Here is a 24155-nt window from a genome sequence, read left to right as displayed (position 1 = left end):
CGCAGTGTCATGAAATTGAACAAAAGCTGCTGTCATATGCCCCATTTCGAAAGCAACGGCATCCAATTTGCGTTCCAGAGCTTGGGCTTTCCGGTTCAGGGAAAGGTGAAGACCACTGACAGCCGTCATTAGAGCTACAAGTGTAGGTTTTCAACCCTGGCCATCGCTGAATGTACCCCCTCGTTGGCAACATTCTGGTCTGGTGTCGAAAACCCCTTAGTTAGGATATGTCCGTCCCATGATATCCGTGCGACTTTTCCTGGACCCCCTGAAGGGTTGGGTTAGAATCCTACGCAGGTCTATATTGGGTGCCATGGCATACATTTCCGCCATGGTCGGTCCCTCTGGCCCGTAGGGAAAGACCCACTAGAATTAAAGATGATGACACCCGCTCCAACCCGTCTGTGTGCAGGATGTTTCGGAGCCGTCGTCAGGATGTGACCGCATCCGTCTGTTCACCTTTCCGACAGTTTCCAGTCCGTTCACGGTACTGGCTCCGTCAGTTAATACCCAACTCGCATCCGCGGTGTCTGTGAGGTGTTCCTTTGCAATGCCAATCAGTTCGGATGTTCTGTGCAAAGATTGGACGAAAAACTTCACTTCCATTCCGGTGGACCGGCTCCTCCCGAACTCCTATGGCCGATGTTATTCAACTAGGTGCCGGCTAGATTTCTACTCGAAGCCCTGGCTTCAGAGCTGATGTAGGCCGCAAACTTCAAGACGATATTCCTCTGTTCTCGAAGCCGATGGAACTTTCGGGGTCTCGCGGTGCGCGTTATTTTAATTAGTCTACACAGGAGCGTTGCATAGGCACAGGATATCTAGCAGGATCTTGTAGCAGGATGAGATCTACGGATCCGGGAGCCTAAGCAGCCATCTTGGTCCCCAGCTAGGCTCCTCCCCTCAAAGAGCCACGTTATTGAGTGTGGGTGTAGTGTGCCGTAATATTCAAATATATGTGGCATTAAAGGGCAATTTCTTGGCTTTCAAAAGAAAGTAAAAATTGGTTTTCTGAATAGTTGGACCTTGTGCGATTACATATTAAGTTTGTAGCGAACTCATTTTAAAAATGAGATATTAAGTGTTTGAGCTTCGCTGCAAGGTTTTGCTGGTTTTACTTGTGTATGACTAATTGGATAGCACTGTATACAATGATGATCTTTTTTTCCAGGTTATATCCCAAGAGCTTGGATAGCAACAACAATGAACCTTCTAAAACACAAGTAAGTGGATTCATTTACTTTAGAATTCTATGGTGGCTTGGTTCAACGTGACAATAGGCAGTGTGACGCTATTGGTTTCTGTGTTCTTAGCTGCTTACAGCTGTGGAGGTCATACAATTTGAGAACTTGGGTCAGTAGGTTAATTCAGAATTACCCAATCAGTGGCTGAGGTTTACAGATTCAGGGGGTAGGATGTTTTTTAAAAACAATGTACTGTCAGTTAACACTACACAGTCCAGAACGTTACAGCTCTGTTGCTACAAACAAATTAGTTGTGGTTGACCCTCAAACAAGTTTGACAGCAATATTATTTAAGAACAACGTACATTGCAAAGCATGGTCGAAAGATGGAGAAGAAATAGAAAAATAGAAACATCAGCACTGATGTTTTTCTCAGGACACTGTATAATGATACCCACAGCTCACTTATAACCAACACTCTCTCAGGCCTACCAGAGAGAAATTCAGACCGTGCAGTTCCAAAGTCCACACATGAGACAATAGCATTTGGGTCTATTTGCTGTGTTCTGTCTCAAGATAATATTGGACAGCTGTAGAGTTCGAAAACAAAGCACCTCTCTCTATTGGAGCCTTTAAACTTGACCGGAAACGACAGTGAAGGTTTGAGGTGTAGAGGCAGAAACCTTGTGATGACTTGCAGTGCTTGTGTGTGCCTACGTGGCTAAAGTCTGAGAAGATGTGTGCCTTGGAGCCCCTCCAAGTGCCTCCTTTTTCTAAATTGCTTATAGGGATAATAGGTGGTGTGACTTGATAATCCATAGTTCAATCTTTACTGTACCCAAATCTGACGCCTTTCTGATATTTAAGTATGCACTACTGAAAACGATGCTTCTGTGTTACTATCAAAGTCCACACTCTGTAAGAAGTGCTGCACATCTGGTTTCCAATTGTTGTGGTCAGCTGGAGCAGGCACCCCCCAATATACAGATCTTTGAGACCGTCACCTAATTTTCCAGTCATTCCTTCTGTAAGTCTAAAGAAGTGATTATGGAGTGCTTACATTCCTTAAACCTCATACTTCAGCAAGCGTTTCTCCACTGTTTGACATTTGTGTTCCTGGGTTCTTGTAGCGCTCCTTTCATAGTAACAATAACTTAATTTTAATGCTGTACGAGGCTTCTTGAATATTTTTCCGAGCTGACATTATCAGGGTTTCTCCCATTGATGTGAACTCCCCTATATTTAACCAGATTTTGGTCTCCATCACAAGATTTTCTTGTTCTCAAATCTCTCTGGCAAAAAACTAAATTGCTCTGTACAGGGTGCTGAAATTTTCTCATTCTCTGACATTGCCGAACAATGTCTTTGCTATTAAAGTCTTTGTATTTGTCAGCTATTGGTTTTATCTTGGGAGTGCCACCCCCACAAGGTTCAGGGGGTCAGTGTACTCCTACCATGCCCCCTTAGACCTTATTGTTTTCATTTTCAGAAACAGGTTAACCTAGTCTTGCACACAGCCAATCTGAGCACAAGCTGCCGCAGGACTCACTGGAGCAAGGTAGCTGATGGGGAGAAAAAAGTCCCCAAAGGCCAATCGGATCACTCTATTATTTGAAGTTGCGTGTCTTCACGACTTCTGCGAGTGTCCAACGAACCTAACCAGTCAGATATCTATACATTGAAAGCTTAATTTCTCAAACTCTACTGAATGAATTTACACCATATCACAAAAAAACACATTCAGTGTGAAGCTGACGCTTTCTGCCAAATTTGGTGTAAGTCTGTCAACTGTTTTGGCTGTAGCGCTGTGTACAGTTCCATATTGACTATACGTGGGGAATGAAAAATGTTCTAGCTATCATAACAAATCAACAATTCTATTAAGGACACTGAGGCGAGGATTACGCTGTAGTTTCTTCACTTTATTAACAGCAGCCCGTAGAGAAATAACAAACCAACTTAATTTCTCACAACCCTTGGGGAAAACTATATTAATGTCCAATCAGCTGAAGCCAGGGCATCTCCATAGTCCTTTGTTGCTTTCGCTGCCTACTGTTTCTTCCTGCAACTGCAGACTGATAGTGGCATCCTTAATTCTGTTTCGGTCTATCAGATCCTAGGGGAAAGGGATGCATATGTATGAACCCATATCCGAAAGATACCTGAAGCTAGTCATTCGAATTCAGCGTCATCACAAACGAGGCAAGTTATCTTTCTAAGTCTAATATCAAACTGCATAATGTATACACACCAATACGTAGGTTTATTGTTTCTAGGGAGGGAATATGCAATTCTGGGTGAGTTAATCCTCGTCTCTGTGTCTTTAATAGAATTGAAACTTTCCGTCAGGATAGCTAGCAAATGCTTCATTCTGTCTGGACTGGAGGCAAGGATTATGCTTGTTTAAAGCTTATCCACAACCAGCGAATCCATATTAGGGACTGGTTTGAAACAGACCCTCTTAAATGGAGAGTCTGAGGACCAGTCCACTGCATTGAGGATATCCTCCAGACTGGCTCTGAGGAAAAAACGCCTTAGAATCCTAGCCCCTCTGCCAGAGTGAGTGCCAGACAGTTTGGTATCTATGCCAGCTTCTTGCATTGGCCCATCAAACCCGTCTGGCGATGCTGGACGAAGAGACTGTCCTGAATGGTTTCCTTAGGGCAATTCATTACGGTCTCTCTCCATGTGGGTGAACGTCTGTTGTCATAGCTTTATATGCAGCTTTGGGAAATCTGGCAAGCAAGGATAATTAACCAAACGAGAATTCCATTTTGTACGTTGTGAAATGTGGTAAGTGATCCCGTCCGGGGTAGATACTCTACCTGTTAGGTCCAATGCTCTGACATCTGAGACCCGCCGACATGTGACCAAACAGAGGAGAGTAGCTAGCTTAGCTGAAGGACAAGAACAAGCCATGCCAAGAACAGAACATGTTAAGGACTTTGTTTACTCACTGGGTGGAATATCCAGGTTGTGGGGGAAGGGAGAGGTGGATGCCTCTCAAAATGCTCTCTGAGTTCATGGTCGCCTGCTGAGATTACCGACCTTGAGGTAATAGACTAATATGCAAGTCCCTCTGATGCCAAATAACATTGGACATTCAAGATGTGGACAATGTCTGTCCCCATGGGATCCAGATGTTGTTGAGACCAGCCATCTAGACCACACCTATTTGTAGCGCTTGATGGTGCTGTTTCCCCATGCTTTTGCGAGGAGGGATGCAGCCTGGGCGAAAGGCCAGGGACTTTCCAACGCTACCTGTTTTCCTCCAGACCATAAGTGATCCGAGACCCTTGTAAAACTAGACTGTGGGATTTCTCCTACGGATCCTTGAGGAGTACTGGAAACTGGTAGAAGGATTGGTCCCAGGAAAGTTCCAGTAGAACCAGATATCACACTTGCGATTTCCAGGTAGGAATCACTAGGGCGACATTGTCCTCATGTCTCTGTACCGAGCTGAGGGACGCATGAACATCACAAATGTAGGGAAGGCATAGCACCGTTCGACCTGTAGGTCCGGAAGGAAGGAAGAACTCAGTCTATAGTACCTCAGGACTTGTTGGTCCAAGTGGGAAACAAAGGGATCCACAGTGAACAAGCCCTAATTGTCGTGCAGGGCCTGGAACACCATAGGGTGTAAATGCCAGAGGCTCGTGGCCTGAAAGTGACGAGAATTCCAGCCTGCCACCTGATTGGTCACCACTGGGAGAAATTCTGCTATCACTGAGACCGGATTCTCGAGGCAATAATCCCACAAGCTGCGGGCAGATCCCAGAGGTTCCTGGAGCGGGTACGTCCGGGGTGATTTATGGAACTCACTGCTGCCACATTGTCCATCTTGAAGAGGACACAGCATTGCGCCTGGTCTCGTGGTCCAGCACAGGACTGTGAATGACCCAGCCAAGAGTTGGAGGCCATTGATGTGCATGGATCTGTCTTGAGAGGAGCATCTTCCTACTGTAAAGATTACCCCCACATCTCGCCCGAAACACTTGGTATTTTCATCGGGGTATATGACCAGGTCCGGAAGTGAGCCAAAGATGGCCAGTCCGATCCATGCCTCCATATGAGCCAGCCACCACTGAAAAACAGCCCGAGCCTCCTCTGAGAGGAACCAACTGGGAATACGTGAGACCCTTCCTGAGGTGAAAGGCTTTCAGATGCTGGGGAGCCTGATAATAAAGGGACCCTGTCAAGATGGCCTGGATGGAGGATGACAACAGCCAATGCAATCTGTCTTTGGGAGGTGGAGGAGGGCCTTGCTGCTAGGCGATGCAGCTTTTGCTTGATATTGATCAACTTCTGGGAAGGGAAGCCGAGGGTGGCTCTAACAGAGTCCACCACAAACCCTATGAACAGCAGAGACTTAGCAGAAGTAAGGACCGACTTTTCCTGGTTGATGAAACTCAGCAACTCAATTAGAGACACTGCTCTCTGAGATGCATTGACAGAGTCCGAGGACACTGATCCATGGAGGGAGTGTCAAGTAGATGATTAGATGGATGACTCAGGCCCTGAGAAAGTCTACCACAGGGTACATTACTTTAGTAAAACACCACAGGCGCACAACAGACCAAAGGGGAGCGTGGTGAATTCAAAATGATCCTTCCACTGAAACTGGAGGAAGCAGCGGTGAGGAGAGAAGATTTGGATCGTTAAGTAGGCGTCTTTTAGGTCGAGACATACCATCCAATCGTTTGGCTTAAAGAGGTCCCTGAGTAGGTGCATACCTTCCATCTTGAAGTGGTGGTAGACCAACCACTCATTGAACTCCTTCAAATTGATTAAAGACTGTTGACCTCCGTCACATTTGTCTAGTACAAAGAGATTGCTTAAAAAAACCATTGGGTGTGGGAGAGTTCTGCTACCTCTATATCCCCCAGTTGGGCAGAGTTTGGAGGAGAAAACCAAAGGGATAGGGGGCTTATCTTGGAAGTTGCAGCCGTAGAACTAGATGTGAAAACCACAAAGTGTTTGAAGGACCCAAACATCGGATGTAAAAGCCTCACAATTGTGAACAAAACCCTTGAGCCTGCCCCCCAAATGCTGTATAGGAAACAGGTGAACACTCGCCTTGATTGGTTCCCTGATTGCCACCCCCTCCTTGTGTGCCTCTTAAGCCCTGGTAAAAGAGACGCAGTTGATGGACGGAATGCAGAATAAATCAACACATTCATCCCCTGTCAAGAGATCTGGGTTAAATCATCATTCTTTTGCTCATCATGTCACCTCAGTTTAGACCTGGCCATATGCAAATCAGTCTTGACCCTGTGCCTCATGGGAACAGTCCAGCCTGAACTGCCAAGCCGGGTCCTTCCTGGACCGGAAACGAGCATCCTAGGACCGGTTTCAGGGTTTCACCCCTTATCAGCCAGTATAGTTCGAATCCAGTGGCACAGTGATCCCGGGACCCACATCTGGGCATACCCGGCGCACTTAGGGCGAGAAAGCAAAAGAGACGCAGTTGATTGACGTAATGCAGAACAAATCAAAACATTCAACCCCCAGTCAAGAGATATTAGTTAAAGCCCTGGTGACAGTGGTGACCTCTGGTGGGATAAAAGTTTCAGAATTTGGAGGCATCCTGGTAGCGGCCTCCCCTATTTTCTCCTCTGCTGGGGTCTGGATGCTGCACTTGGCTGGCGGAGCACCCCCTGCTTCAACCAGCCCAGGAGAAAACCTGATGCTTTAAGATGCGCTTTATGGATGCTTGGGCTTTATCCAAAGAGTTGAAGGTTTGCACAAGTTTTCCCAGATAAACGGGTCGCCTAACAACCCCCACTAGGATATGTTTTGCCTCGTATGTGGCGAGGTACTGCAGTTTGGGGGTCAATCTTAATGAGCAAATTACTTCTCTGCGAGGAGATGGTGCAGTAAGCGTTCCACAGGAAGATAATGGGCTGCTGAGACCAGCTGGTCAGACCCTTGGTAGGGGGTGGGGGTGGAGGGAAATCAGCTTTCTGGACACCTTGGCATCCTCCGCCATATTGAGAATAATCAATAAACCGGTCAAGGGGCCTCAAATATCCAAAAGCTTTTCCAGGCAAGCCCGCCGGGACCAGTTGATCCTGTTCTTGAGGTCTCACATATACTTTCCTAAGAAGGTAGCCATGTGTTAATCTATCTCAGGCGTGCTGGCTATCCTGTCCCCCAGGGAGGGGCGCAGACATTCCGCCCTCATGCGATTGTGAACCTCCTTGTCCAGCGGCTTCCGAAGCCGCCCGTGACATACGTCGTTACTTTGACTGTCGGGTGCACTCAGAGGAGAGGGGATGCATTAAGCTCTCCTGGCCTAACTTGTCGGACGGGTCCTGGGGGGATGTCACCCAGAGATGTGCGTGTGTGCGAGTCATTGGAGCTAGAGGGTGAGTCCGTCTCTTAGGGTGAAGGGGGGAGAGGGGGAAGAGGGTTGTAACCCCGAAGAGCCAGGTTCTGGTGAGTCCAACGGCATTGACTGAGTGTGGTCCAGAAAGTCCCGCTTCAGCCTGTCAAATGCACTCAGATCAACGCCTGGCACAGGATTTCTCTTGCACTTGTGAAGCGTTGCGGGTGATTGAGACCTGCCCAGAGGTAAAAGGGGTCCAAGCCCCCAGTTAGTTTTCCCTCCCAGGGAAGGGTTTAAAGCAGTGCTCCGCATACTGCAGTAGTTTCTTCTCCAGGGGAGCCACCCCTGCAAAACTGCCTTGGAAATGGAGGCTTCCTTGACCATCTGCATTCCGAGAAGGCATTGTGCATAGTCTTCCATAGTCCTCCATTTCAACTGAGATTCCTGACTTTTTGTGTGCTTTTCTGCCACTGTCCAAACAGCTGAAAAAGATCATGCAAAACCGTACACAAGAATGGAGTACCTGGCAATTCTGGCCATATGCAGCTGGCCATAATCAGTTGTCTTCAGATCCGACTAAACGCCACAGGGCCGGGTCCTGCATCCAAGAATATGCTGGATGCTTGCAGAAGTTTGTTGCCTGGTTGCCCGCCGCCCCCTTAACATCCAACCCCTGAATGTAAAGTTGTCTGACATTTTGTTGTTTTGTCTGTCTTTAGCCTGACAATGCCTTGGTGAGGCAATAGTTAAGGGTTCTCTTTCAGCCTTTTTACGTTGACAGATTACCCTTCACTTTTCACATCATCTGTTGTGATGTGTTTCTTGAATGGGCTGATCCATATGTTGTGGTCATCACATTTTGTGATGCCACAGTGGGACCTTAATGTGGTTCTCACTTGTGCATTCCCTTTGAACAGATGCACACCTGCCTTCTAAGCCTGTTGCCTATCACAACAGTGCTCCTCATCACCTTTACATCGGCAAAGCTAGTGAGTGAACTCCAAGCCCTGATTGTCCTACAGCCACACACATCGTTCTTCCTGGACAAATTGGTTCTCAAGACAAAAGCTGCATTCTCACCGAAGGTACTCATGCTTTTTTACATCGGACAGTCCATCACCTTGTCTGCTTTCTATGCTCCACCTCGCCCCTCTTAGTAGGAGGAGGAACGGCTCCACCATCTTGAACCCAAGATGGCCTTCAACTGTTTGTAGGTTTATCCATTGTGAATAATGGGAAATATGTGCAAAAGAGAACCATCTCCCAATGGATCGGTTTATGTATTAAGATTTGCTATGGGTTAGCCAAAAAGCAGCCCCCCTCGAAGGCAAACACACTCGTTCCAGAAGAGCAAAAGCTGCTACCACTGCTCCGGCGCACAGTGGGCATGTCTTCAGCATCTGCGAGGCTGTTACATTGGCGTCCCTCCACGCAAAGCACTGTTGCCAGGGCAGCCAGATCTGGCAGGATGGGCACTTCACTCAGTCTATCTTGCATAATGTCCTGGTTTGGGTTATTGCATTGGCAACTCCAAATCCCAATCTGGGGTTACTGTTATGATCTAACTTTTTAAGGCTTCTAGAATGGAAGGATAAGAGTGCTCCAAGAGTGAGTTGCTCCTGGATACTTTGAGTGGATTGATGCCAGGTTCTGTGCTGCAATAAATCATCTTTAAACTACACCCTTGACTGTGCAGTTGTTTCTTCTTCACAACATACTGCTTTGGTATCTATTCACAAGATGAGGAATCTGCAGTTTCAAATCTGTCAGAGGAACAAGTTACTTACCTTCGGTAAGGTCACTCCTGGTAGATAGACTATCCAACCCCAGATTTCTCACGGACACCCTCTCCTTCCTCCCATTGTGTATAATGGACTACAGTCCATTCATAAGATCCCCATCTAGAGATCTGCAAACTGGCATATTCTGATTTCTGTGTGTTCAGTGTTTAGCATGGACAGATTAAAAAAAAAACACAAAAAAAAACAACTGAACTCAGTGTGCGAAGGTGGCGCAGATATAGTGGCCCCTTAGTCTAATCTGTCGCTAGACAGATTTGACCAGGAGCCGCACAATGTCACCCACCGACATGCAAGGGAATTGCTATCAAAAGTCACCAGAACAGTCTGGCACCTGAGGAAAATTCTCATGTGAGAAATCTGCGTTCTCTACCATAAAAAGCCTCACTGAAGGTTTGTAACGTGTTCTAATCCACTCACTTTTCTTACTGGTCACCTGATTTATTTACTTGAAAGGATTCTTACATGTTAACTCTGCCAAATAGTGTTATGGTGTTCTGATGGGTTTTCTATTCAAGAATATGCAAAGTTGTTCTTTAAGACTCCTCACACGTAACAACGCTTTTCTGATTGCTGTCTCTTGTACCCACTTTTACTTCACCCGTCTAGAGAAGATATTACTGAATCAAATCAAGCTTTATTCGGTTTTTGAATTTAAAACCATAAAAGCAACAGAGAAAGAATACATACATATATAGAGACACAATTGGTTGCAGGTTTTAAAAAATAAAAAAAAAGTGGAAAATAAATCCGGCTATTTAAACCAAACTAAAAACAATCTTGTACAGAATAAAAGCGCATGGTACACAGGGACCCCCCTTTCAAGTGATTTTATAGTTCGATACTCTGGGGCCAGGATAAAAGTCAAACAAATCACAGATACAAATAGGGCCATCTCCAGTTTTGGGGTGTGAAGATCTTAGGTAGGGGACAATGTTCCTGTGTTTGAATTTAATTAAAATCAGATCTCCTGGAAAGGTTTTGGGCAGCGTACCCAACCATCCCACCCTCCTGACGCTCAGAATTCCGCCATCTAGGTCAGGTGGCAGCGGTCTATTGTTATTGAGCCAGAAGATGGCTTTGTTCAGCAGGTCCTGGTTTGTTTCAAATTTGCCCTGAGTAAGCTCTGGCACCCCAGAGAGAACGGTCACATAGGGGCGGCTTCAGGGGGTAGGTTAATTCGGTGCCTTCTTTCATGAGGAATCCTAGGTGCTATTAAAGGGACATAAGTGGGTTTGGAAGTAGACTTACAACTTTTTGGGATGGATTTGCTAATAGAGGAATCAATTGGTCGTGCTTTTCTGTGTTCTGTAGACTTAGGTTTCTCATGGTTGGTAGAGGGCATAAAACATAAAGGGGAAGCAGTGTTTGCATTTGATGGATTAATCCTTTTTACTATTTTTTCCACGCTGGACAACCTTTCTCCCAGATCCTGAATTTTTGTGACCAGGGGTGATAGGGCCGCATTCAGCAATCGTTCAATGTGGGCCAGTAGGATCGATTGGAAGGGGGAAACAGAGTCATTTGATGTGGCCCCCACCTTATGCGGCGTTAAAACAGTTGAATTATCGGGGGGTAATGAGGGGCTACAGGACATTAGATCAACATTTGCTGGAATCTCCTCAATGTTCCTTTTGGTGAATAGGGCCTGGGGCAGTGTGTTGGCTTGAGTGGATGTCGTTTCAGGCGAGAAAGGTACTTCCTGGGGAGGGTGGTTTGTAGGGTCAGTGTTTCTGCCAACAGTGGGCGGAGTTGATATGTTAGGGACATAGTTTGTGCCACACAAGGCATTCAGCTCCTCCCAAATAGACATATTGTTGGGACAGCAGGAGCTCCTACGAACAAGACACTGAACGGGTCAGGGACAAATGACAATTGGAAGCAAAAGGGGTAGTGTATTATGTACCAGCTTTTGTGATGGGGCCAAGTGGGGGGGCCCGTCCCGTCCTCCTGAGGGCCACAGAGGGCCCGCCCTTTGCCCGGGCTTAGCCCCGGGCGCCGACCCGCGCGCGATCCCGCGACGCGGGGGCTCGCGCTGTCCTTAAGCGCACCTCCGGGCCGGGACAGGAAACACGCCTCCTTGGCGCTAGGATTGCTGGGGGATGTAGTCCCCGATGTGCTGCCTCGCCGCGATTTCCCCGAAGCGGCAGGCAGCAGGGAGCCTGGTGTGTCTTGCTGCAGGTCAGCGCTGTGGCTGCGGTGGTGGTCAGGAGGACGACCTCCCAGGTGAGTGTGGCCAAAGTCCCCCGCTCCCCCGGGGCTCGCGCTGTCCTTAAGCGCACCTCCGGGGGCGGGACAGGAAACACGCCTCCTTGGCGCTAGGATTGCTGGGGGATGTAGTCCCCGATGTGCTGCCTCGCCGCGATTTCCCGAAGCGGCAGGCAGCAGGGAGCCTGGTGTGTCTTGCTGCAGGTCAGCGCTGTGGCTGCGGTGGTGGTCAGGAGGACGACCTCCCAGGTGAGTGTGGCCAAAGTCCCCCGCTCCCCCGGGGCTCGCGCTGTCCTTAAGCGCACCTCCGGGGGCGGGACAGGAAACACGCCTCCTTGGCGCTAGGAATGCTGGGGGATGTAGTCCCCGGTGTGCTGCCTCGCCGCGATTTCCCCGAAGCGGCAGGCAGCAGGGAGCCTGGTGTGTCTTGCTGCAGGTCAGCGCTGTGGCTGCGGTGGTGGTCAGGAGGACGACCTCCCAGGTGAGTGTGGCCAAAGTCCCCCGCTCCCCCGGGGCTCGCGCTGTCCTTAAGCGCACCTCCGGGGGCGGGACAGGAAACACGCCTCCTTTGCGCTAGGATTGCTGGGGGATGTAGTCCCCGGTGTGCTGCCTCGCCGCGATTTCCCCGAAGCGGCAGGCAGCAGGGAGCCTGGTGTGTCTTGCTGCAGGTCAGCGCTGTGGCTGCGGTGGTGGTCAGGAGGACGACCTCCCAGGTGTGTGGCCAAAGTCCCCTGTTATTACTGTGGGCAACGGCTTCTTCCTGAAGATGGTTTCACTATTCCATTTTAGCTAATTTACTTACCTTGCAATTGTTCTGCCACCCTCTGTATCCTACCTTCATTGTCTGGATCATTGCAGAGCTCTCCAGTTCTACATTGCCAGGACTCCACATTGCCTTGATGGCCAGCTCTTACTGGGCTGTTCTGGTTCCAAGAAGGGCCAGTGTTTCAGAAGAGAATTTTTCTAGTGTGTTGTCATCTGCGTCAAAATCTGCTAGGCGCTTGCTGAGAAGGAGCTACTTGAAGGAATCTGGGCTAATTTCAGCATTGTCCAGTGGTGTCCTGTTGTGAGTGTGCTGGGCTTCGAAATGGGCTTTAGTCTACAACTTCACCAGGCATTAATGTCTTGACTCTGAAGTCCGAATGGATTGTCATATTGTGAGATCTGTGTTGAAAAACGTCTCTGTTTTTAAGAGGTGACGCATCTGCTGGTAAAAGTTTTCTTCAAAAGAACATGTTACTTACCCCAATCGAGATCTTTCTGCAGATTAATTCCACCCATACTCCAGTTTGAGGAGCAGCCATGCTTGTTTGTTAATAAAGTTCCAAGTTATTTATCTGCACTGCATTGCTGCCTTTTTTGTGGGTCTTAAGTGTGTGGAACAAAGGACTGGAGTTGACTTCTGATTGCTGGACATAGCTAAAAATCGCTAGATGGCTTCATGTCAAGAGAGGTACCGGGTTTGAATTGGAACTATGACTCCTCCTACCGATCTGGAAGAACCTAGTCAGCTTTTCTCACTTGTTTTTTTTCTGCAAGTACCCAGTAGCAAAGTATGCAGACAGGGTTTGATTTTATGGCTGCATGATCACACCAAAGATAAACTAGTTTGAGGAACGCAATAGTAAAATGCTGTATATAAAATTCTGGTATTTAGTAACACAAGCACCCGCAATGAAAATGTTCAATATCGACCCTCTGATCCAAAATGGAGGCATGGTTTTTGTAGCTGCTACGATGTGGTGAGGAAATGAGGATTCGTTTTATTTCTTAAACTGTTTTTCCTTGGTTGGCAAGAGATGGCATTAGACTATATTAACTTTTGATAGTACCAGTGTTAGCTTTTCTTCAAAATGTTCATCATAAGAAAAACTTTGTAAAATATATTGTTTGTGAAATAGTCTGCATATGACCAATTTTCCTAATCTTGTAAAATTTCGTTTCAGCAAACAACCTCCACTTGACACACTTGGCGGCCTGTTGAGTTTTTCTTTATTGTATCATACATGGCTGTGTGGTGTATTTATCCTGATCAGTTGGTATGTCGCATGGGTACTCTTCAAAATCTACACAACAGAGGTTAGTGGGCCTGTAAATCAGCTTGGTTTTTGTATTCAATTCCTTTTTTACCATTCTAAATCCTCTTTTTCCCTAACCTACTTTACTGATTAAATCAACAATACTTTAGTGTATATTGGGCTTTCACTACTGCTCCCATCATCCTTACCAACAGCTGCATCTTTTTTTTCTTACGAAAGTTCCTGTAAGGTCTCCACTTTGCTCTTATTCTTAAACCAAGCTTTATGTTCTCAATCAATTTGTGATTGCTTTTATTTTATTATCTTGTTGAAAATGAGCTCTTTTTGTTTCCTTTACCTCACTCTTCCCTTTCCTTTCTATAATTGTTTGTGAAGTGTTTCATTATTACCAACCTGACCCTTCCAATACCAGTAGTGCTGCTAACATGTCTGTTTTCTCCACACACCTCTGGACTGGGAGAAATTGGGCAGGGCATAAATTCCTTATTGGAGGAGTGCTTGAGGCACCAATTCCACCCATAGATCACATAAACACAAAGAAAGTGGGTTTGCTCAATTTGATCAGCACATCTACTGACTCTCTAAGTAAATAGAAAAATTATTTTCTTACATTCCACTTGGTGAGAGGTGCTCATAAATGGTGTTTTACACCCACCCACTGGGGTGTTAATCAATCTATGGATCTGAGGGATCCAGACCTAATATTATATGCACTACACCGAGCACACCCAATCATTATTTCTATAATCCAATTATAGCATGGATCACAAGTTGGCACATAGCAAGGAGAATCCTTTTTCATCATAATACAAATCCCAAAGAAGTCCTTCGTCCATTTTCCTGAGATTCAACTCCAAAAAGTACTCTAGTAACACTTCCCAATCAGATCTTGTGTACTTTATTTCAAATACATAGGTGTTGACTCAGCAGCAGCCCACGCGCGTTTCGCCCGCAGGGCTTTTTCAAGGCTCAATAATAAACCCTCAATGCAGCTGCTAGGATCGTTACTGGTACCAGGAAATTTGACCACATCTCTCCCGCGCTCAGAGCTTAAATGGCTCCCAATTGAGTTGCGAGCCAGCTTCAGAACAGCCTGCCTCACACACATAGCCCTGCACACAGGTAAACCTGAATACTTGGCCAACAAACTCAAAAGGGCCGGCCAGACCAGAAACCTCAGGAGCTCCAAGACTCTGCTACTCATCCCGCTGAAAACTCCTAAGTAAAAAACAGCAGCCAAATCATTTGCTGGAAACGCCCCCAAAATCTGGAACACCATACCCCCCCACATAAGAATGACCCCCTCGTTTCCAAAATTCAAGAAGCTACTCAAAGCCCTCTTCCTCGACCGCTCAAGACTAATTCGATAAGAGACCAGGAAGTTCCTCAGCCGGTGCTCCCCTTACCTCTAACCGGGACTCTGATGACGTTAACCCGGAACATGTTTGGTCATCTCCTAGCCAGAATCCCCTTCTTTGCCCCTCCCTTAATTATTTGTTAATCTCCTAGCCAGAATCCCCTTGTTCTACCAACTACCTGTATCACCTACCTGCACATTATTGTATATGTTGTGAAGCGCTCTGATACCCTCGGGTCCAGCCAGCGCTATATAAAACTTAAAAAAAATAAATATATATATATATATATATATATATATATATCTCAAGGATTGTAGTTTGATTGCCATATAAAGTTCGGTATATCGTTGATCCGTTTTCTCTAAGAAATCACTTTCCCATGATGGAGCAGCAATGTGTCTTCAATGTTGACTTATCAAGGTCCGATGGGCCAGTTGTGATGTATCATTGGATTGTATGATACTCCCTATAGTTTCGACTCCACACACCAGTGTCTATACTTCAACGATATACCGAACTTTATATGGCAATCAAAACTACAATCCACCAATAGATTAGACTTTTTATATACCAGAACTCTATGTGAAAGTTACGGCACACATGACAAATTCTCCCTATAAGTAAATGATAAATTGAGGTAGAGGAAAGGATTCCAGGTCAAACAGGTGAACAAGAAAAAGTGACTGAAATTTGTTCCGCACATGCTTGAAATGAAGGAAAAGTCTGTTTGCATAGTTAATTAAACCTTTACAAAAGTTTTGTTTTTTTTGCTTCAAAAAATAAAATGAGCTAATTAAATCCCAAAGTTGGATAAAAACCATCAAGTTGGTAGATTAAGAACTTCAAAAGTAACATTTCCTTAGTCAAAATGCATATCAAAATGCATATTAAATAAATAAGTTGTAGTTGCGAGAAATATCCTTGTCTGCAGGAATTGTGATTATATGGTTATATTGTGTCATTTGCTGACGAAACATTTTTTGGCACTACACACATACTTAACAATTCTAGAGGTCCGCTTTGGATGCGCAACTTTCAGACCCATCCCTGCTTGTCGGTAGGAATGAACTACCAAGCAATTCAAGTGATCATGTCACCATGTTTTATGAGCAGTTAAAAGAAAAGTGCATAAACCTAGAACATGGAGAATCGGACTTGGTTATAACCACGTGATCTGCAATATTTTAGCGTATGTGTATTGCACAAATGTGGCATAAAATCAACAAGAGGTAACACAACAAATTGGTATTTTATTAACTTAAGTTTAAAATATGCCTGTAAGCTTGCTCCTAATAATATGATCTGTGGCAGAGGACATATCAGTTTATAACAGTCCAAACATGTGAATGTTTACAAATTATGATTTGTCCTCAAAAGGGAAAATACGTTCAAGGGATTCATTTACAACTTGCTTTAAATTGAGAATGAGCTAACTGGATTTTTTTTTAAAGTGTAGAAGATTTTAACAAATGCTGCTTGTTTTGAAAGTCCTTGCTTAATCAGGTTATGTTCTAGACTGATTTGTGTCTGGGTGATTAGAATGAATAACCAGTATATCATTCTAGAAGTGTTACATTGGGCCAAAACAGACAATTTAGCTTCAGCCCTATATTTCAAAGATAAGAATATTCTTCTAGCTACCAACGATAGGTGTTGTAAAGAGGTTCTTCCTATTGTATTTTCTAGAGTGTTGAGAGCAAAACCCAGGGGATTTGCCATTTATCCTAAAGGAGAGTCAAGATGTTGAAAACTGAGTAATTTGTCAGTGTGTCTAAATATATTTCTGTAAAGTTCTAATGAAATGAAATGAAATGAAAAAGGAACTTAATAAAGCGCACTGTGGCCGAGCGGCTTCCTGGCGCTGAGGGAGGGAAGACGGGTTCTGCACTGCAACCGAAGGGACTAACCGGGGAAGGCCTGAAGAAAAAGAAAGGTTTTTAATGCCTTTCGAAAAGCTGGGTAAGTGGGGATCGAGCGGATAGATAATGGAAGACTATTCCAATACTGAGGAGCCAGAACCGAGAAACTGGTGCCACCGATACGGGTTTTACGGTAGCGGGGGACTTGAAGGAGTTGAGATGATGACCGAAGAGTGCGAGAGGGAGTATAGGGAGTGATCAAAGAAACGATAAAGAGAGGGGCGGAATGGGTGAAGGCTAAAAAGGCTAGGCAGGCTAATTTAAAAGAAGAGCGAAAGCGTACAGGAAGCCAGTGAAGGGACTTCAGGACGGGCGTGACGTGGGAGAATTTGGGGAGGTGAAAAATGAGCCGGGCGGCCTGGTTTTGGATGGCCTGAAGCCGGCGCATTTCAAAGGCGGGGATGCCGGAGTAAAGAGCGTTCCCGTAATCGAGACGAGAGGTGATGAGGGCTGTAATGATGGATTTGAGGGCTTCAGTGGTAAAAAAACGGGAAATTTTGCGAATGAGGCGGAGGGATAAAAAACAAGATGAAATTACAGAGCTAACTTGGGAATGCATGGAAAGGTCACTGCTGACCTTGATGCCTAAAGTGCGAACAGAGGGGACTGGAAGAGGGGGGGTACCAAGAGAAAGGGGCCAATGAGTAGGGGACCAGGGATTAGAGGGACCACCAGTGAGGACAAGCTCCGTCTTGTCAGGATTTAGTTTGAGGTGATTCGTGATCATCCAGTCCGAAATAAAAACTAAAGTGGAACTAAAAAAAGAAGAGGAATCAGGGGTAGAAAGATCAAAGATGAGCTGGAGGTCGTCAGCGTAGTTGTACACGGAGACCCCCAGCTCGCGGAGGGAAAAAATAAGAGGGTAGATGTAAAGATTAAAGAGAAGGGGGGAAAGAGAGGAGCCTTGGGGGACCCCACACGCAAGGGAGCAGGGGGGGAGCAGAGAAACCAGCGAGCTGGACTGCCTGGGACCTGTCCTGGAGAAAGGACTTCAACCAGGAAAGTGCTACCCCCCTGATGCCGGCTGCGCTGACACGGTCGAGAAGAATGGAAAGGTCAACCGTGTCAAACGCAGCCGACAGATCGAGGAGCACCAGCGCCTGGGGGAGATTGGAGTCGACCTTACCCTTAAGCTCGTCCAAGACAGCGGTGACAACAGTCTCGGTAGAGTGACCCGGGCGGAAGCACGCCTGGTGGGAAGCCAGGAGACCATACTTCTCAATATGTGAGGACAGGCAGGAAGTGACATGGCTTTCCACGATCTTTCCCAAATAGGGAAGGAGAGAAATGGGTCTGAAGTTGGAGGGTGAGGAAGGGTCCAGGCCAGGTTTTTTTATTATAGGGAGGACGGTGGCAGTTTTGAAGGAGGAAGGAACAGATCCCAGAGCCAGGGATGAATTAAGTAATGTAAGGGGGGGTCCAGGAGAGTGAGAGAAAAGGGTTTGAAGGATCCGAGCCGGCGCGCAATCAGCTGGTGATCCTGACTTAACCTTGACAAGCAGAGCGGAAAATTGTACAGCAGAAATGGGGGGGGAAGTGATCTAATATAAGAGGCGGGGGGGGAAGAAGGGGGATGACCTGGGTTTGTGAGACTGCGGGGATGTTAGCTTTGATAATGGTAATTTTATCGATGAAGTAATTGTTGAGGGAAAGACAGAACGAAAGGGATGGGGCAAAACTAGCGTTAGTGCGATCAGATGTGGCGAGTTGTTTGACAAGTGAGAAGATCTCTCGGGATTTGTTAGAGGAGCGGGCAACATTTTTAGAAAAGTAAACTGTTTTCGCCGAAATAATGGCTTTTTTGTAAGTGTTAAGCAATGATTTATATTTAATGCGGAGAAGGGGACAGTAGTTGTGCCTCCAGTGGCGCTCTGATCGCCTGAGATTGAGTTTGAGCTCTTTGAGTTCACTCGTGAACCATCTGTGGGCCTCATGGGGCCGCACAGATTTGATGTTTTTAAGAGGGGCGACAAGGTCACAGGAGGAGGATAACCAGGCACGAACAGCGTCGGCTTGATCTTCCAGAGAGAGGTCCGTCATGTCGGGTACAGTGGAGGCCAGAGAGGAAGAGAGAAGAGAGAGATCTGTCTGATTCCAGCAGCGGGCTGACTGGTTTTTGGGGAGAGGGGCTTTTGTGGAAGAGGGAAAGGAAATATTAAAAGAAATTAAAAAGTGATCCGACCAGAGACAGGGAAGGGTAGAGAGAACGGAGAGGGGGCGACGCAGGGACCAAATGTGGTCCAGGGTGTGACCCTTAACGTGAGTGGGTGAAAAAATGTGAGGGATAAAGTTTAGAGACTGGAGAGTTGCAGAAAAATCTTTAGAAGCTAGACTTTCTCGAGGATCGTCAGGCCAATAATTGAAGTCTCCTAATAGAACAACTGCCGAGTTATTCACTGCCAAGGTGGCCAAAATATCTTGTAGTAGGGGAACAAATTGAGGCATGGACAGAGGGGGCCGGTAGACAAGGACAAAAGTGAGGGGATCGACAAGATTAGTGGACCGGGCGACCAGGAAATCCACGTTGGATATTGGAGAGTGATCAAGAAGCTGGAATTTCAGCGAAGATCGTATAATCATTGCCACTCCACCGCCGGTTTTACCGGCCGGGCGGTCCATTCGGAGGGCATAATGTGTGTCAGGAAGAATAGCTAAAAGGTCGGGGAGTGAGTCAGAAGAGAACCAAGTCTCCGTGAGAAAAAGATAATCGGGGCAGTCTGAAGAAAGGAGGTTGAAAAGTTCAGTTTGATGCTTAACTGCTGACCGGGTGTTTAGCAGTAGAGCAGAAGCTACAGGAGGTGACGGTATGAGAGAAGAGGATACCTGATGAACCGTCGGAGGAAGAGTGGGGGGAGAGGAGGAGGGGGGTGAAGTTGAACAAGGAGGCGCAGAAAGGCCAAGTGAAGCAATACGGGAGACTAACAAAGGAGAGGCAGGAATGGGGGCCATAAGTGCGGATAGTTGAGCGGAGGTATAGGACACAAGAGGGGCAGGATCCGTGGCCCCTGGTCCCGGCCGGTCCCGGCCGGTCGCGGACGGGCGCAGACGGGCTTGCCTTAGGCGCGCCTTCAGACTTCAGTTTATGCAGATCAGTCATTGTCTTGCTCAATAGAACTATATCGTCAGTCTATTGAAGAGAAGTTATTGGTTGACCGCCGTGTTTTGGAGTGATGTGAAATCATAAAGTGAATACTGTTGTTTAGGTCAGATGTATGCAAGTTAACATGTAATTGAGGTTTGCAGTGCAAAGGAAAGTATGAAATGTGAGGTGAGGGTAAGAAAGTATTCTAGCTGACGGTTCATCACTGTGACCTCCTGATTATCCTGACAAAATTTTCGTTGCTGATTTAGCCATGGTAAGACCTTGATTAAATGACTTTGTCTTTTAGTTAGAGCTACCATTATTTGTCTCGTTTAGAAGATCTGTCTTTCTAGCTTATTCTTTATTTAGTTGTTAATTTTGTTTTTTTTACTATAAATAAAATCATGTTTATTCAGATTTATCTGATTATAACCGTATCTCCGATCACATGTTGAAAGCAAACTTCATCATTAGGTACTTGGACATTAACGTAAGTTTCAGTGTTAAAAGTTCTATGAATCGAAAACACCTCGTACCTATAGCAATTAATATTCACACCAGGATTCCAACACTGCGTGTTCTGTTGTCTTAAGTTTTAATTTCTGGAAGAAATTGATTTAAGGGTCGCTCTAGCATCATGGATACCCTCCATGTTTAACCATTCTTGATCCTAGAGTTCTCCTGTCAATCCAACTCCCTCACACTGGGATACAATGTCTGAACTAACCTCTCTGTTTGATGCATTCTGATTAATATTTTCTCATGTCAGTAAAGGTGCTCATGTTTTTGTTTCTTATTAGTTATCTTGTGTGCAAGTGAGGGACATGCCCCATATTTGAATAGTTCTTGTGGTAGCCCAGAGCCTACCTAAGGTGTCTGTTTTCAACATACATGAATGTAAAGTATTGATTACACACTTAAAAGTTGCCAGAGTGCTGGTATTTTTGGATGTGGTGCTGTACATAAAATACTACAAGGTTAACAGATGATGCTAAAAACTGATTAGCTGTTGAAAGACATGACACCAAAACTAGAATTCTAGACAAATTCCTGCTTACAGGTAAATTTCCTAATTGATGACATCATTGTCTGTAGCTGGTGTTGTAGTGATTGCACAAAAAGGGTATTAGCAGGACCGAACAACTTCAACCCCACAGGAACTACTAGAAAGGCCAGAGGTTTGGGGAACGCAGTAGGAGTGAGTGCGAATTCGAAACTAAAATAGAGGGGAAGAAAAAAGGGGGGTCCCTGAATTCCATGAAGACACTTTATTAAGAAAGAATGCAATGTCTGTAGGGTGAAGTTAATGATCTCCGTGTGTTCTTCAAAAAAACAAAGATAATACACATCTGTCCTATAGACTTAACTATTATTCTTTCAGAGAGCTATACTTGTGATCGCTACAACACATAGAGAATTTTCTCTTGGCATCGAAAAAGAGTTATGTTGTAGTGACTGATGCTCCTCCGTCCCATGAGATGTGGCTTAAGGGTTTGGCCTATTGTGATGATGTGGAAGAAACATACTGCGCATCATTTCCCAAGGCTAAATTGAAAAATGTATGATTATTCTTTTAAACCTTGTTTTCATCTGTAGTGGAGATGATGCAATTTATAATAAAACCAGAATGGCCTATCCGCTTGAAGTGCAACAGACATGATTCACCATATCTTTTTGTAGTATGTTGATGTGTGTTAAAGATGTTTCGTGCTTAGCATATGGTGTGTCTTTGTCTTTTCTCTTCAAATTGTTTAAGTTGAATAAGCATGAGAAGATTTGACACGTGTGATGCAAGAGACCACTAAGAGACTTGATCATGTTCTGTTTTAGGATTGCAAAAGCTTGCTGGTTTTGGATTACTCCACGACCGAACACCAGACAGCCACACAGCCCTCAAAAACGCCACCCGCAGACACCACCAACTCATCAGGACCGTCAAGAGGACCGCCTTCAAGGACCGCTTAGAGAACAACGCCCACAACACCAAAGAGCTCTTCAGCATGGTGAAAGAACTCTCCAGCCCCAGCTCCAACACCAACGACATTCCACCATCGCAAGACTTGTGCGACTCCCTAGCCACCTTCTTTCACCGGAAGATCGCAGACATCCACAACAGCTTCAACTCAGACACCCCCTTACCCACCGCCGAGACCACCACCCCTGCAATCGCCACCCGCACCAGCCGCCTGACCGCCTGGTCCCACGTCAGCGACGAAGACACCATCAAAACCAATGAACTTCTTCCACTCCGGATCCCCATCCGACCTCTCCCTTCACCACGTCTTCAACAAAGCCAGCACAACCATCGCACCCCACCTCTGGAAAACAATCAACAGCTCCTTCGAGACAGCAACCTTCCTGGAAAGCAGGAAGCACGCCGAGATCAACGCCCTTCTGAAGAAGCCCAAGGCAGACCCCAAGGACCTCAAGAACTTCCGGCCCATCTCCCTGCTCCCATTCCCGGTTTTCGCAGCAACCACAGCACCGAGACCGCCCTCATCGCCGCCACTGACATCAGGATCCTGATGGACAAAGGAGAAATAGCCGCCCTTATCCTCCTGGACCTATCAGCAGCCTTTGACACGGTCTGCCACCGAACCCTATCAGCACGCCTCCTCGACGCCGGAATTCAAGAGAAGGCCCTTGCCTGGACCACGTCCTTCCTCTCCGGCAGAACCCAGAGCGTCCGCCTCCCACCCTTCCGCTCAAAAACCACCGAGATCATCTGCGACGTCCCACAGGGATCCTCACTCAGCCCGACGCTGTTCAATATCTACATGGCACCGCTCGCCCACCTCGCACGACAACATAACCTCAACATCATCTGATCATATCCCTCACCGAAGACCCCCTGAACGCCAAAGCCAACCTCCACAGAGGAATGAAGGCTGTAGCCGATTGGATGAAGGACAGCAGACTGAAGCTGAACTCAGACAAGACGGAGGTCCTCGTTCTCGGACCCACCACATCAGCCTGGGACGACTCTTGGTGGCCCACATCGCTAGGCGCAGCCCCGGAACCCACAGACCACGCAACTTGGGGGTCATCCTCGACTCCTCCCTCTCCATGACCAAGCAAGTAAACGCCATCTCCACGTCCTGCTTCAACACCCTCCGAATGCTCCGAAGGATCTTCAAATGGATCCCCCCAGACACGAGAAAAACCGTCACCCACGCCCTCTTCACCAGCAGACTCGACTACGGGAACGCCCTCTACTCAGGAACAACAACCAAGCTCCTGAGAAGACTACAACGAATCCAGAACGCCTCGGCACGACTGATCCTCGACGTTCCCCCGACGCAGCCACATCACATCCCATCTGAGAGGCCTGCACTGGCTCCCTGTAAGGCACTACACAACACCGGACCTACATAGCTCAAAAACCGACTCTGCTTCCACACCCCCACCTGAAGCCTCTGCTCAACCAACCTCGCCCTCGCCACAGTTCCCCGCACCCGGAAATCCACAGCCGGCGGCAGATCCTTCTTCTACTTCGCCGCCAAGACCTGGAACACTCTCCCCACCAGCCTACGACAGACCCAGGACCTGCTGGCCTTCAGAAGACTTCTCAAGACCTGGCTCTTCGATCAGTAGCAGCCCCCTCCACCCCCCCCCCCCCCCCCCCCCCCCCCCCCCAGTGCCTTGAGACCCTCACGGGTATGTAGCACGCTTTAGAAAAGCAGTGATTGATTGATTGACTCTGCATGTGACTTGGAGTCCGGGTCAGAGTCCAAGTTAGGGAAGAGGCTGGATTTGTCTAGGTCTTGAGTTTTGATCTAATCTTTTTATATGGCTACTTGTCACTATAAATTACTCACCTTCGCATATCACCCAGCTGTCAGATAGGACACTGGAGAATTTTGTAACCATGTTCTTGTGGGCCAGTAGGTGGCTTTGTGCAGCTCAGAGCTGAATTTAGACTGCCATGGAAGTGTCTGAGCAGAGCCGTATATTAGTAATACACCTGCGTGCGTATGAGAGTTCTTTTCTTCCTGCACTTTCAGATGCGGAACTGGAGCTCCAATCCCGGTTTTGTTGGTCTTCCTACAACTCCAATTCTTTTCCTTAGTATGCTAGGGAACAATGTCCCTAATAAATATGATAGGATATATATTTTTTTTAATTGAAATTTCATCTTGTTTACAGTACAACTACAAATAACATGACTGACCATTACTCTACTGCATTCATCATCCATGTGCAATCAATGTACAATTGCATACCAACTGAGAGGGGAA

At 46.6% G+C, this 24155-nt stretch overlaps 1 protein-coding gene across 1 annotated transcript in view; it reads left to right on the top strand.

The window, feature by feature from the left end:
• The window catches only part of NDC1 (NDC1 transmembrane nucleoporin), a 245122-nt gene that overhangs the window by 51591 nt on the left and 169376 nt on the right, over nucleotides 1–24155 (top strand). The window contains exons 7-8 of the mRNA XM_086952478.1: nucleotides 1172–1223; nucleotides 13466–13598. Of these exons, the coding sequence (XP_086808604.1) occupies nucleotides 1172–1223; nucleotides 13466–13598 (185 nt within the window). The remainder of the gene's footprint in view (nucleotides 1–1171; nucleotides 1224–13465; nucleotides 13599–24155) is intronic.

The sequence above is a fragment of the Lissotriton vulgaris genome, chromosome 1_1 (genome assembly GCF_964263255.1).
Source record: "Lissotriton vulgaris chromosome 1_1, aLisVul1.2, whole genome shotgun sequence".
Classification (NCBI taxonomy): Eukaryota; Metazoa; Chordata; class Amphibia; order Caudata; family Salamandridae; genus Lissotriton; species Lissotriton vulgaris.
The sequence above is the reverse complement of the archived record's forward strand: the minus strand, read 5'-3'. Positions and strand labels throughout refer to the sequence as shown.